We start from the raw sequence: 16207 nt of genomic DNA on the forward strand, positions 1-16207 counted from the left end.
AATTTCGTGCATTGGTACAACGAACAGGAAGTGCACTTTTTAAACTTCAAATTTGAATTTAAAATGACTGGATGGAGCTACAAAATTAATTTTTGCGCAACAAATTTTGTTTTGCAAAGCTACAATTTCTAGAAAAGAAAAAAATTTGAAAATTCAACTTTTTTGAAAATTTTGACCGTTACATATGAAATTGAGTCTTATTTTAGCGGAATATTGAATAACAAAAAAACTAATCGAGCTACAAAATCGAGGTTTTTGGATTTCGTCTTAGTCTAGGTTACTTCAAATTTCTGGAAAAAAAAATTTTGGAATTTGGCATTTTTTTGGATTTTGAAAGGGTACTTTTGAGGTGTATTTTTAAAACAAAATCTTGAATATTTCAAAAACGGTTTGAGCTACAAAATTGTGGTTTGTATCAAAAATAATGTATTCAAAAGCTACAATTAATGGCAAAAGAAAAAATTTAAAAAAGTGATTTTTTCAAAAAGTCTCCACTGGCCTCGTCAAACCGGAAGTGCACTTCTGAATCTTTAAGTTTAAATAAAAAATGACTGGGTGGAGCTACAAAATTAATTTTTGCGCAACAAATTAGCATTTAATTAGCTACAATTTTGGGCATCAAAAAAATATTAAATTTCCTACTTTCGTCCGCTAACTTCAGTCTTATTTTAGCGGAATTTTTAATATCAAAAAAACTGTTAAGGCTACAAAATCCAAGTTTATGGAATTGAAAAGCATTTAAAAAGCTACAAATTCGGAGGCCAACTTAACTCATTTATTTTAATTATTTCAGATTTTGTCCGCTAACTTCAGTCTTATTTTAGCGGAAAATTCAATAACTCAAAAACTAAACGAGCTACAAATTTTTGGTTTGCGCAACAAATTAGCATTTAATTAGCTACAATTAATGAGACTAATTTGGTTTTATTCCGCCACAAAGTGTCCGCCAAGATAAGGGACGTAAGTCATGGTACATAGAACAAAACAATACCAATTTGATGCAAGGATATAAGTTGAGCCTTTCATTGATTTTGATATTTATTTCTGAAAAGAAACCAAAGCAACCTTTATTTCAAGAGAAAACACTTTAAATCATTGCTTCATATTTTATGGAATTTATTTAACCATAAATTCATCATGTCCAAACATTAATGTAACATATCTATTTGTAATTATTCATCAATCACAAAATGCAATCCCTACCAAGCTTGTGTTCTAAATATTTCAATCAAATGTCAATTTCCTGCCAATGAGGCCAGGAACAAAGTAAATATTCATGAAGTCCAATTTCAGCCCATTTTTGACAAGAACACGTGTAACTATAGGAACTGTTTTCCTTGTATGTATTTGGGACTAACTACATATATGTTTGTGTTTTGAGGAAGCCGACATGTTGTCGTATTATCATTCGAAGGACCACCACACCATCGTCATCGTATCCCACCATCTCGTTGTTGACCACAAGCTTAATTCAACATTTAATTCAACTGTGTGTTGTGTGTTCTCGGAAGTTGTAAATGATGTTCTTATCTGTTCAACGAAGATGGCCACTAAATTTAAGGAAATTTATTAGTCCCGGATATAAAATACATAATTCACTACAAGCCTCATCAATTATGTAGGTAAAGTAGCAACCTTTTGGCCAATTTTGGCCAAAGATTCTACCCAGAGATTTCAGTCCTCTTTTTCTCTGGTAGTAGGTATCTCTCTCATGACTCTGTTATATGGTATCAACAAGAGTATTTAACACACAACACCCTGATGCCTTTACTTGATGTCCTTAAATTCTACAACCACCATCAACCCGCCATATGGGGTGTTTGTTGAAGAATGAAGCTGTGCTAACAATAATTTGCAAAGCTTCCAACATACATGGTATACTTGAGTCTTGAGTGTTTGTGTCTATAAAGGCAACAAATTGTTTGGTTCTGGTCATTTTGGCTTTAAACAACTAATTAATTTAATACATGTATATTTATTCCAACATACAAACAAATTCACATGCAAACATACACAGAATTACTAAATAGAAAGGATGCCTACATATTATAATTTTGTACGATGTAGGTTAGGTACATGTGGAACACTTGGAGGAATTTTAGCAAATATTTTGCCTATTCATTTGCTGGATTGCATGTGTGTTCGAGTATGTGGGGGGTATTTTGTATAGGTATTTATTTGAAAGGATGGGTTTAATAAATAATTCACCAGGTCTATTATCCCGAAGGATATTAAGAAAACGCCTTGGGTAGATGTGTTATTGGAATTGGTATCGAAGACGTGAGAATTCAGTAAAAATTGATTAGTTTGTAAATTAATTTTGAAAGCTGATTGTTTTTTTTTTACAATTAATTTTGGATTTGATTTTTAATATTTAACTGTTTAGACTTAAATATATGTGGAATTTTTAATAATAGTCAAAAAAAAGAGAGCCGATTTACGGAAAACAGTTTGTGTGCTTTTGTTTGAAATGAGTCAATTGAAGCGTTTACTTATTTCAAACAATCATAATTTACAAGAAAAAGCTAAAAAAAAATACCTTTTTATTTTCTCATTATACCTATGTATTAATTTTTTTATTTTAAAAGCTTACAAAAAAATTATGCGATTTAAAAGCCAAGTATTCCTTTTTTAAATTTTTACAATGCGCAAAAAGTTTAAAAATAATTTATGGAAAACAATCAAAAAAAGCAAAAAAAAAAATAAGTTTTTTTTATCTTCTCACGTCATTAATTTCATTTTTTTCCCTAACAACCTATACAAAATTTTATACCATCTGAAAGCTTATTGTCTTAGCTCAAAACATATATATCGATCAGATCTATGAAACATCTACAGAAGGAGCTAGAATTTTTTGAACTCGATCAAATTTCATTAAAAAAAGAAAAAAAACATTTATTCTTATGTTCCACGCTATTCTATCAATTTTTTTCAATGACAATCTATAAAATTATATCGTGTGAAAGCTTATTGTTTCACCTTTCATATGACGCTTCAATCATATTCCTGAGCTGCTTACAAGAGGAGTAAGAGTTTTTTAAAGTCAACCATGTCGAAATTCCAGACTGAGATTACGGTACTTCCCACACTGGTGGCTGTTCATGATCAACAGATCTCCACCGGTGTTTTGAGGTTTTTCGCAAGTTTTTTGATTTAACATTTGTAGCTTGTAGTTAGTGTACCGTTATGTGTGATAAACCAAATGAAAGGTATTTGTATCAGGATGCTCATAACAGTGTAATCAAATTTCTATCTACTCTAGATCAAAATTAATAACCTGTTGAATTTGAAAATATTATTTTACCGTTATCTCATGATTGAAATTTTGTACACCTATAGTCCTGTGCTTTTCAAAAATTCATATTTCGAAACGCAGAGTGTTGGAAAAAAATCCGTATCAAACGCCTAAAATTTTCCCCTTTATATTTCACCTGGCATCGTTAGAATTGTCAAAAAAAATTTCCTTTACCCAAAATCATCATTTTGTCATAGCCCCAACACGTGTACAACGTGTAAACAAAACGTTATAGTTTAGTTCCAAAATTTTTTAGAATTTTTTCTTAAATGCAGTTATTCTTAAATTAGTCTCATCTATCTATAACAAAAAAAATCAATTCTCTACAACTTCGCGTTTAGATTTTAGCCTAAATTTCATCTTTCCGTTTTACCCCTGTTTACCCTTTTAAATGACGGAATTTTTAAAAATCCTTTATTTGGGTTAAGTTTTAGGTTATTATCTTTCAAATAAGCTACAGAAGATTTTTGTATCTCAAATAGTTTATTTTTAATTTTGAATTGAAATTTTTTGCGAGAGTGTAACGTTAGAAAATGGCGTCACTTTTTTGTGGTGGCTGCCATGGTTCATCGATTTATAAGACGTTATCACGTCAAAAAAAACTTTTTAAACATTTATAGTTGTTGCTGCTGAGAATGTACAAATATTGACCAGAGTGGGAAATGAATGGTATAGATGTAGAATTAAATTTTTTGGTATGGAGTAGGCACCTTGATTCTATTCCACTCCATTCTTGCAACTTAATTACACGCACACAATAATGAGCTGTTGCACGAATGACATGTCGGTCCAGGGTTCCCAGGTTGAGGGGAAAATCACCTTTTTTGCGGATTTTTTAGGACGAAAGGGATACAAAATAGGACAGGGATAAAAACGGGGAAAAATAAGCTAAAAGGGGAAAAATATAATCTTACAAAAACATTACACACAATATTTAAAATTTAACAAATAGAATTAATTTAAATAAAACTTAATTTCGAAATAAACCATCATATTCCACACTTAGTTGATTTTTTAATTCAACAGTTTAATTAAAGACTAGGGTACTTCCATTTTTTGTTCACTCCTCAAAATACTTTATTTTAAAGTTAAGGAAATCTCTCTTTGGGTAAAACAAAATTTTGAGCAGGGCAAAGGGAGTGAAAAATAGTCCCAAAAAATAACGACTAATAAAATTGTAAATACTTCGTGGTTGAAAAAGGCTGCCCAGAGCTGCATAAATGCTCTAAGATGTAGAAAAATATATTAAATTTCAAAAATTATGTCTATTTCTCAAAATAAGATTTATGAAGTTTTAAATACTTGCATTTTTTCTTCGTGAAAAAAAGGGGATTTTTTTTTAAAAAGGGAAACAATAACGTTTTGGTGTCAAAAAGGGAATTTTTATTTTGTCGGTCCACGATATTTACATACAAAAATGAATCCTTTTATAATTTGTCTCAGATTACAATGTTAAAAACTTATTGTTTAAAGTAGTACCAAGTTCAAGTTTATTATTTCAAAGGTTTGTTTTAAACTAATGGCTTTGTTTGGTTAAAACCAATAAACAATGCAGTTTCAAAACAAAAATAATTTCTTTGATAACTGCAATATTAAAAGCTATGATTCAAAGAATGTCAAAGTAAATAATAACTTGTATGTACTTTACCATTAATTTTTTGTTTTCTAAAATATTCTTGTTTTTCAAAAAGTTCTGACTCAAGCCGAAGACAAACAGACCCATTGAAAATGCACACAACAACAGCGCTTGTCAAAAGCACATGGCCATTAGTGTTTTTTTGATGATAAAAAAAAGTTCTGAAAGTGTATTTATTTTAATTTTACAAAACGAAATCGAAAACAATAAATAACTGACAGTGATAATGGAAAGAAATTAAATATTGTTTGACTCAATTTCCGACGACAAACAACATCACAAACTCTCAATTCTTAAGAACCTTGTTCGAATAAAGTTTTCAAAATCAATGTCAACCTGGAGCATATACATTTCCTAAAGCAATTGATCAAAAATCACAGATAAGAAAAGTTTCAAACACATCAGCAATAATGTTATTCTTTCTAAGACAGAAGTCGGTTAACAATATAGGCAATATCATAAAAACATGGTTGTTTCGATAACATAAACATCGTGTGCCACCACCAATATAACGTGTGATTGAATCAATTTGCCTCAATTGGTCTTGAAATTAATTGAAATAGATAAACCCAAAAAGATGGGACCGACGACTTTTTTCAAGAAGACCTTCCCAGATAATAAAATTTAATGGCTTTGCAAAAAAAGAAGAAAAATACTTCTCATTGTAGTCACAGGTGTTTGTGAAGAAGATGAACAACAACAAAAAAAAAATTGAAAAGGCACAACACTATCACAAACAACCGTCTCTCAGAGTACGTCGTTTAAATTGATTTTTTTTTTCATTTAATAAATTCAAAAAAACCTCTAAAGCCATTGGGGGCAATTTTTCTGAATGAGTTCCTATATCTGAACTCTCTATCTGTATCTTTCACCTTCTCTTATCATCATCAGGAAGTGTGAATATTCTGTAGAATCCTAAGGATCCATCCAAAGGCAAAGGCTTATAGATAGAAAGAGAGAGAATTCTTTTGGGGTTAAAAGGGTTTTAAATTTGCATTTAAATTGTATCCTTTTGTGCTTCACGCACACATCTTTATATATGAATTCTTTTTTAGAATTGCAAGTGATTACATCGACCTGATATAATTTTATTCACCGCATGAGATGAAATAAAGGTCCTTGAAGTTGAAAACATAGCTCTTTCAATTGAAAACGATTTTAAATTTTTTTTAAGCTTTTCTTTCTCAAAGGTGATTTCAATCTAACGGTTATGGATGCATAATACAAGGAAAAAAAATGTTAGACGATAGTCTCTTCTGCCAGCAGAAGTGATAAAGAAATCACTTAGAAATCGATCACAGGTTATTTGCATGAAAGAACACAGACATACTACGTTTATAAACATTTTTCTTTCATTAGGTGATTTTTTCATAGAAATGAATATTCAAAGTGATTTATGACTTTTTGAAGTGCAAATGATGAGAAAAAAAAGAGACTATCAAGAGATTGTTGATAAAGTCTAAAAGCAAAGTTAAAACAAAAAAAATTATATTTTAGAAAAAACACATAAATTATGTTTTTTAAAATGATCTTTATTAAGCTAATTCTGTTTTTTAACAGTCTAATAAAAGTTCCTAAAGTTAATACAATTACGTACATATATATTAAAACAAAGTTACATTTGGTCACTGCGACGATGTAACTATTGTAGGCATATAACAAAAATAAATTAAAAAAAAACACATACAAATCGTTTTTCAAGGAATAAAACAACATCTGAAATCAAATTGCCCTCCAAAAGAAGAATGCAATTTCATCTGTTTTAATAAGTTGCATTTTTAGAAAAAAAAAATTACAAATCGTTAGAGCCGTTTTTTTAAAAACAATTTTTTTTTAAATAATTCTTTGGAAAAAAGTTTTAAAATAAAATTGGTATGCCATTTTGTAGTAACTAATCAACATCTAAAACCAAAATTTCACAAAAAATTCACTGTCCCGTTTTCGAAAACTTGATTTTTAAAACAAGATTTTCAATTTTTTTTAAATTATTTTTTTCAAAATTTTATTTCTGATTTACATTAAAGTTATAAAAATGCTTTTGTATAATACAATTAGCAGTATGGCAGAAAATCGTTGGAGCCGTTTTCGCTAAAATTGAACTTTTCCGAAATTACACAGAGAAAAATATGACCCGCTAAAAACTAACAGATTGCCATATTGTTTTACCGTCCATACATTTCATAAGGAAATCTTATTAAAATCAACGATTAATAAGGTTTTTTTAAGGAGATTTCTTATTATTTTTATAGAGAAAATCTTATTAAAATTTGACTGAAAAGTTGATTTTTTTTGCAACTTAGCACTAGAACAAAAATCGCGATCAATATTTTCATGGCAGGTTGGTTCAGGTGGTAAGGTGGGCGACTAATGATTTGAAGTCTCCAGTTCGATTCCCAGCCTGGTCATCGTTTTTTTTTATTTTTTTGCAGATTTTAAAACAATAAGGAAAACCCGATTGTTTTAATAAGGTTTCCTTCTTGGATGAAAACCATAGAGAAATCTTATTGTTTTTGTTCTATTTTATGTGGTCTATTTTTCTCTGTGTAGTAAATGACAGGAACCATTATTTTTGGTCCAAAAAAAAACTAATTCCAAAAACCCCACTGGAGAGTCTCCAAAAAATTCTACATACCAAGTTTGAAGTCAATCGGTACATCCGTTTAGGCTATAGCTCCTTATACAGAAAAACAGACAGACGGACTTCCGGGACCCAATTTTTTGGCATTCTGACTTTCTCGTATACCATTAAATCGATTTCAACGCAAATTTGTATAAGAAATCTTTATAGGTATAAACCTTAATAAAGGTAAATAAAAATCATAAAAATATTTTTTGGATTTAAATAACAAAAATCAAATTTTTTTTTGGATCTACGAAATATTTGTTTTTTTTAAGTTTTTTGTTTTAATTTTCAAGTTATAAAATATTATTTTTTGTAGAAACGACTCTAATGATTTTTTTCGAAAATTCTTTGTTTTACAGGAAATGCAACGGCATAGTTTATTTGGTGCCTGATTTTGGATTTTGGAAATACATACTTTTTCCTTTTTTTCAGAACCGGTCGATCAATATGTTCTTAAAATTTGTGTTTCGATGTAAATTTATGATTTCTTGCGAATGGCATACCAAAGTATAAAAAACTATTTAAATAAAAATGACTGCAACGATTTAATTGTTTTTTATATTGCATCTTGAAAAGGGTCACTGTGGCGTATGTGTAACTTTTTTTTTAGAAAAATAAAAATAACGCTTAGGCTAAATATTAATTGTTCCACTCTTGAGTAGTTAATCAGGCGTGTTTTTTCAGGTCTATGAATTTTCAAATGAATTTTCTAATATAAGAAGAATTATAGAGTAAGTGGTATATAGATAGAGGAGAAGGTATGAATATGGAGCCCAATTTTGTTTTTTAGCTTTTTTTTCCGTACTAGTTAGCTGAAGAAATTAAATGTTGTTCAATAATAATAAGTATATATTTTTCCATAAAAAAAGAACATGTTCTAAGAACTTTTTGTATATAATTTTGTACTTTATTTAAAAAATGTTCCCTTCGTTCCGTAATAAATGTATGTTAAAATAACATTTTACCTCTGAGTACAAAAATCGATTTCATTTATCATTTTGTTTTTGTCCCACGACTTTCTTTCTTTTTTTATTGTTTGGTGACTTGATTTGGCTTCGTGGCATTATGTTGGCTAGAGGTTGTTGGAAACAGCTTTACCACGAAATGATCAAGGCCAAAGTTGTGTATCTTGGCAATATGAGTATTTGCTATGAGACTTCACAAAATGTTGCTATTCGATAAAATATGGCACTATCTGTTTTGTTTTTACAGAGGGGTACCATATTTCCACCTTTTTCTCTACATCTATAAAAACGTATTTTGTATCAGATCATCATTTTATCAACCTATTTTTTTGAGTTTTAAAAATAGTATTAAAAAAAATTATTTCTACACTGTACCAATATTCGTCAACATGATTTTCATCTCAAACGATTTATTTTATGATTTTAGAGCGTTGCTACATTTTTTATTTGGTAAAATGTACTGGTACTGAGTGAAATGCATTTTTAGGCATTTTTTATTCAAAATGGTAGATTCAGCTCTACATCAATGTCGAAACATTGTAGTTTTCATAAGACTCAATATTAAACAAAAAACACATATTTTGACATACAAACTTTTGATGACTAAGTACTAATATGGATGAATAATTTTTGCATTAGATTTTGAACTTTCCACGGTAAAAAAGAAATCATTTTTATTCAATGTTTTCATCAATTTCAAATTATATTTCTAAACAAAATAATTACGAAGGACAATTCTTAATAGCTCTCCATTTTGAATATTCAGCACATCCAATGGTACCAGGTACATTTACGAATCCTTTGCCTTCGGGACATGTCATCAAAATAGGGTTTAAGCCTTCACGAGGACAAAGATAGTATTTATTTGGATTAGTAGCTGATGATGGTCGATTAACATTATTTCCAACACATTTTGGTACGGCAGGAACTTGTGCAATACATGGTTCTGGCCATTTTTCAAATGGAACACATCCTGAGACAGTACTATTAACCAAGAAACCCAAACCTTCATCACATTTTTCTACAGATTGTCGTCCAGTTGTAACATCACAAAAACTGAAATAATTTATGTCAACATTTGGTAATAATTGACTGGTAGTTGAATTTGAACATTTCGAAGAAAGTTTAAATGCATTTGTGGCACCAACGAGGAAGATGATACTTAGAATTGCAATTTTCTCCATTTTGTGAACTGAAATGATAAAAAACAAATAAGTTGAAAGAAATTTAATAAAAATGCTTTGGTTAGTACGTTTAGTGGGAATCACAATTCTGGAGTTCTTCAATTAACTGAAAAGTTATTAGGTTTAGTTAAGGAATTTATACCTATTGATAAAAGGTTTTCTTTATAATTGCTTTTTAAGTAGAAGAGTTTAAGAAGTGATAAGCTTTACACATCTTTTTGTTAAGATAAAACAAGAGCCCCAATTTTCAGGCAATAAAGTCAACATTACTAATTAATTCTTATCAGTTGATCTGGAGCCCGTAGTATTGGATAAAATATTTCGTTCGAGTCTCGCTAACTCAATCAGTATGTCATTCAAAAGAAAACCGTGACACACTTAAGAAAACGCTTATTAGTCTATTGTTACGCTGGCTTAAATACCTTTTATTTCAATGATTCCTAGTTATAGGTCAAATAATCACAGAATGTTCCTCTTCAAAAGACGATTATTGTCTTCCGTTTAAGAGAGAGAAAACTAAAATATTATTCAAACTTCCACCTACATAAAGTTCAGAAAGACAAATTGCCACTCAATGGAATTATGCAAATACCAAAGTGCTCCTCTCACAATGAATTCTAAGAAAATTCAAATAGTTTACCTTTCCCGTGGAGTTTTTTTAAAAGTATATACAAGTAATCTAGCACCCTTATCATTGGGGAGACAAAACACTCTAACAACGTCGTATAACAGAGAAGATGCAACTTTGCATGTCGAAAAAGAAACCAGAAATGGAAGCACACCAAAGAAGTCGAGATCCACTATACTACTTCAGCTTTTAGAAGTCTCTCTGTTAAGTGGATAAGTTCTTTCCTTATCCCGGAAAAAGCACTACACTCTTGTACGATGATGTTAACAAAGGACGATGACGACGCAATGGTAACGCTGATTGTAACACACGGAATGATGCATCAACGAGTGAGAGAGACAATAATGCAAACATTTGAGTCATAACGAATTTGCATTTGGTAACTATATGATGTGAATTTTGATCCTAATGATGGTGTATATTCAGTTGCAGATTTCAAGTGGAATAAGAGTTAAAATTTCAAAATTTTCTTTGTTTTTATCTCTTCTGTTGCTATGGTTTTGGCTTAGCTTAGAAGAAAGTAAGTTATTATAATAAAATTATTTTAAGAACTAAAATTGTACATGGTTTTACACACTAATCTAAATTTTCGTTAAAACTTTTTTTTTTTAATTTGTTTTAAATCGAAAAACTGTTTTTCAAACTGAGGCTTTAAAAAAAAAAACTTAAAATAATAATTTAGTAAGAAATTAACTGCCTTTTTTCCAAAATTTGTGTGATAAAATATAATTATTTTTCAAAATTAATTAGTTAAGTTAGAGCCCCCGCACTCAACAAACTTTTTATCGGCCGACAGTTTAGTCGGTAAGTTGAATGGAAAAGATTGTTTTTCTAAAAATCGGGTTTAACGACTTTAATTAAAAAAATATGAGAACTATGGCAAATGAGGTCCTGCTTTTGATATATGTACCTACCTAATGCAAAACATTTTTCGACCGTTTTAAACGGTACAAGTTATAGAAAATTTAAACGAACATTTTTAAACAAAAACGTGTTAGTAACCTTAATGACAAAATTTACAACAATTTTGAAAAAAAAAAAAAAATAATTTTAGGATTTAGTTTTTTTGAAAAAATCAATGAAGCGGATCTAACGATTTTCAAAAAGCAAAAATATTAAAATTCAAGATATACAAATATATAGTTTGAAGTAAGGATCTCAAAGTTGAGGAGAAATTCAAGTATTTCAATACATCAATTCTGTGTTTGAAAGGACAAATCTATGTAAAGAAAGTCATTATTGTTTACAGTAATTGAATCGTCAGTTGTAAGAACGGAATAAGCCCATTTTGCAAAATTGTTAGGAAAACGCAAAAAACTGAATAGCTTCTGTATTTTACTGTTTTCCGATGTTTGACCTTCAGAGTTATCAAAACAAAAAAGTGTTATGCATAGTAAAACAAAATTTTTTGCTGTGGTCTATTTTTTATCTGAGTAAAACAAAAAATTGGAAAATAAAGATAGATTCGAATGGTCATTCTTCGGTTAATTTTCAATGAAAAAACTTTTAAGTCCAGCATTTTGAAGGAAATTTAATCTTCTAATTTTATTTAGAGCAATGCGTATGACTATCTCAGTCCGAAAAAAATACCGTTAAAAAGCAAAAAAACTCAAAAAAACGCTTTTTTCTTTTTTCATGTTTTTTTGGACTGTTTTGGTATGGAATTTTTTTTTTTTTCAATTTTTAAAAAAACATTTTTTCGATAATAAATTTGATTCTTTTCAACAAGTTTTAAAATCAATTTATCAAAATTATGCTTTGTTTACGAGATATATTGAAAAAACCAAAAAGGGGGCTTTTGCACCCCTTTCTTCAATTTTCACCATCTCATTTAATAGCACTCCGCGGTATTATAACCCATTCAACGTTTTTTGAAATCAAAACTCGTGAACGTTTTAGTTAAGACATTATCAATAGCCTGAAATCCTGGATTTATTCTTAGTACAGGTAAAATAGGCATTTATAAAAAAAAAAATTGTTCCACTCATGAAACTTGGCAAAAAGTTTGCTTTTGGGATAAGAACCAAGTACAAAAAAAAGTCTATAAAAAAAAGTTGGGTGGAAGGGTGTTTTTTCGCGGACAAGAGGGAGGGGGTGAAGGTCAAAAATATACTGAAAAAAATTGTTTGTTGAATATCATCATATGACACATGTTTTCAAGGTATTTTTTGATGCTGAATCCAATGACATAAAAATAAAGCCAATACGATTGCTCTAAGAAAAGTTATTGCCGATTAAAAACAAGGGTGCTTGTTTTTTTACTTCAACAAGTAAAATATTACTGAAACCCATATGAAAGCATGCTACACTGATAAAATTCGGGATGAAGGTTTAAGATAAAGTAGGGACAAAGGACTCATAAAGTTCTTAAAATTATTTTTGGTGAAAGGGTGTTTTTTTGATGGGTTAAGTTGTGTGTGAGGAAGTTATCATAACAGCTGACTTATATTTAATTAATTTTTAAAACTTGGTGTAAATGTTTTGGTTGGTATAAGAATTAAGAATCTATAAAAAGTAAAAAATTATTTTGAGTGAAAGGGTGTTTTTTTTAAGAAATGATGAAATTCGGAATTAGTACCACAAAAACTAGGAAAAAATTATTACACCAATGAAAATTGGTAAAAATGTTTCATTTATAACAGAAAGCAAGAACTCAAAAAGTCTATACAAATATTTTAGGTTAAATAAAATATAAGTTAGCTGTTATGATGCCTTTCTCACACACAACTTAACCTTTGTCCCTGTTTTATCTTAAACCTTCATCCCAAATTTTGTCAGTGTAGCATGTTTTTCACATTGGTTTCGGTTATATTTTACTTGTTGAAGTAATAGAACAAGCATCCTTGTTTTCAATCGGCAATAACTTTTCTTAGAGCAATCGTATTGACTTTATTTTTATGTCATTGGATTCAGCATCAAAAAATACATTGAAAACATGTGTCATATGATGATATTCGACAAACAATTTTTTTCAGTATATTTTTGACCTTCACCCTCTTGTACGCGAAAAAACACCCTTCCAGCCAACTTTTTTTTATAGACTTTTTATGTACTTGGTTCTTATCCCAAAAGCAAACTTTTTGCCAAGTTTCATGAGTGGAACAATTTTTTTTTTTCATTGATTTTATGTACTATTTTACCTGTAATATCTGTTTTTCAAACTTATACAATTTTTCAATTTTTTAACTTCGACACCTTAAATAACACGGTGTTACAAAAATGAGGTTTCAAAATATACGCGGGTGGAGACTTATCAGGTTTTGTAGAGCTAGTCACACTGAATACGAAACGGTATTTGAAAATCCCCTAACACCCCCAAAATCTGGAGTTACGGGCAAAAAACGGTTTTTTGGACCTTCACCCATTGAAAAAATTCTAGCTTCGACAATTTTTTACCCATTTTCGATTTTTTTACAGTTTCTGATAGAAGATAAATATACCTTTTCAACAATGTATAAAACATGTAACTCGGTTAAACCACTTAGAATTTATAAGCTGTCAAAGTTCAAAAATTCCATTTTTTTCGTCATTTGCCCAACTTCAGCATCAATTTAAAGTATATGTTTTCAAAACAACATGCTATTTAAAAAATATATTCTAAAACTATATCTATTTCCCAATCAATCGAGGTATTTTTTATGAAAATCACTTCAAAATTGGCTTAGAAAAACAGAAATTCGAACTTTTAGGTATAGAAAAAAAATGTTGTTTCGGCACGTAGTAGGATAACTTGGGCGCCAGGATTTGATAACGGGTTTTTGTAGAGGAGCTCAAAACAAACATTTTTTTCTTTGGGAGGGGGGTCTATCTCTCCCCGTTTAGGTGGGAGGGGCATTTTTCAAAAAAAAAAAATTATCAAAATAAAAAAAAATTATTAAAAAACAACGGCAACACTTACAGTAATAAATGATACCATTTCCGAAAGGAAAAATTGTACATTTGATTCTAATTTTTAAATCAAAAAATGGAATTTTTGAACTTTGACAGCTTATAAATTCTAAGTGGTTTAACCGAGTTACATGTTTTATACATTGTTGAAAAGGTATATTTATGGGTAAAAAATTGTCGAAGCTAGAATTTTTTCAATGGGTGAAGGTCCAAAAAACCGTTTTTTGCCCGTAACTCCAGATTTTGGGGGTGTTAGGGGATTTTCAAATACCGTTTCGTATTCAGTGCGACTAGCTCTACAAAACCTGATAGGTCTCCGCCCGCGTATATTTTGAGTGTTACACCGTGTAATTTTTTTGTTTTTTTTTTTTTTCAACTTGGAAGATGTGTCTACGCCTAAAGATGAAATTTGCATCAAAAAGTCAATTTTGGAAAAAAGTGGACTTATTCCAACAACTGACGATTAATTTAATACCTATAACTTTAAAAAATGGTTCATGACAAAAATATCAGCCCTGTTTATTCTCGTGGAAATATTATCACAACAAAAACATAACTGTTAAAAAAATAGCCAAGTTTTCCTATGTTAAAATTATGTTGGCACAAAAAGTACTGAGATATAAAAGTTAACCAAGTTCTAAAGTTTGGTTTTGAATTTGTATCAATTAAATTCTGATTGTTTAATTGAAAATTTTTCTTTTAATTATTATAAATTTTTAAGGTAATTTGAAAAATTGCCAAGTAAACAATAAAAATTTAATTGATACAAATTTAAAACCAAACTTTAGAACTTGGTTAACTTTTATATCTCAGTACTTTTTGTGCGAGCGAGTTTGAAATTTCTGACATATTTGGTATAGAAGTTAAAGGGGGGTCGAAAATGGCCTGACTTGTTTCCTGTACATAAGGGTGTAGTGCCAAAGTTGCTATAGAGAACTCGGCTGGGCACTACCGTGCCCCTTGATTTACACGTAACATAATAAACTTTGAAGCGAACTTATTTCCATCATTAATAATGTCAGGCCAATTGAACTAAACCTATAATCCAATATTAATAATTGACTTCATTTTTATCTTTTTCAGATTAACTTGTCTTCCTTCTCATTTTCACTTTTCACAATGCCATTCATTTTTATCGAGTCAACAAAAGACAATTTTTCAAAGAACAAACTAAAAAAGCAACACAAAATAGAAAAGAAATAAAAGTAGCTGGTACCTAATTTTTATTTAAGTCACCTCAGCTTCCGACATCAAAGCGATTTTCTGCATTCACTATGTATAAAAAAAGCTATGGAGAAAAGCAAGAGAAAGACAACCGACAGACTATTTCGAGCGAGAAGATTTAATATCGCAATTTACCACAAAAATTACGTGATTAGCATTACAAATGTTGCCTTCCTCCTCCAATACTAGGAGTCTGTGCAAAATGTTGCACCCTTTTGCACGGAAAGAAGAATATAGTTCAGATCAGACTTTACCTTTCCTACCTTAGAGTAGTTGAACCTAGGTGCACGTTATAAATAAAAAAGAAAGAAAAAGTAACAACCGGTGGATAGATAGGTCTGTGTGGTCGGCTTCCATCGACAAGAACAAAGTATCTGCAACCATGACTGAGTGGGGGTAACCCCCTTCTTCCCTTCTACTAGATTTCAACAATGTATAGGTACCTAAAGAGTCTATCCCAACTTCAACAGGATACTACACTCCGTCGGAGCTCTTGATATTAAAGCTTTTGAGTGCCACAAGACAAATTTGTGTGCAGCCAGACTGTCTGAAATGCAACTCGCTCTCGGATGTCTTTAAGGCAAGATGATTAATGATGTCATCAGATCGGAGCGGTTTTACATTATTTAGGGTATTTAAGATGTTAAATCATAGACTTATTACAGCTCATAGAAATTAATCCTGAAAATATGCACTAGCGTTGCAATGAATTTGCTTTTGCACACCACAAAAGTATGCAAGCACGTACCATACATCTAGTACAG

The 16207-nt window shown here is 30.1% G+C and overlaps 1 protein-coding gene across 1 annotated transcript; it reads right to left on the reverse strand.

The window, feature by feature from the left end:
• Window positions 1-9214: 9214 nt before the first annotated feature.
• On the reverse strand, window positions 9215-15541 carry LOC129916052 (uncharacterized). Its single transcript, XM_055995813.1, has 2 exons — window positions 15436-15541; window positions 9215-9711 (listed from the first exon to the last, which is right to left on the reverse strand). Exon 2 carries the CDS (start codon window positions 9701-9703, stop codon window positions 9242-9244), a length of 462 nt encoding a protein of 153 aa, XP_055851788.1. The 5' UTR covers window positions 9704-9711; window positions 15436-15541; the 3' UTR covers window positions 9215-9241.
• Between the last annotated feature and the right edge of the window lie 666 nt (window positions 15542-16207).

This window comes from Episyrphus balteatus, chromosome 3, assembly GCF_945859705.1.
Source record: "Episyrphus balteatus chromosome 3, idEpiBalt1.1, whole genome shotgun sequence".
Classification (NCBI taxonomy): Eukaryota; Metazoa; Arthropoda; class Insecta; order Diptera; family Syrphidae; genus Episyrphus; species Episyrphus balteatus.

Coding starts and splice junctions, on each gene's coding strand:
- LOC129916052 (XM_055995813.1), bottom strand. CDS start 9,703: ATGGAGAAAATTGCAATTCTAAGTATCATCTTCCTCGTTGGTGCCACA.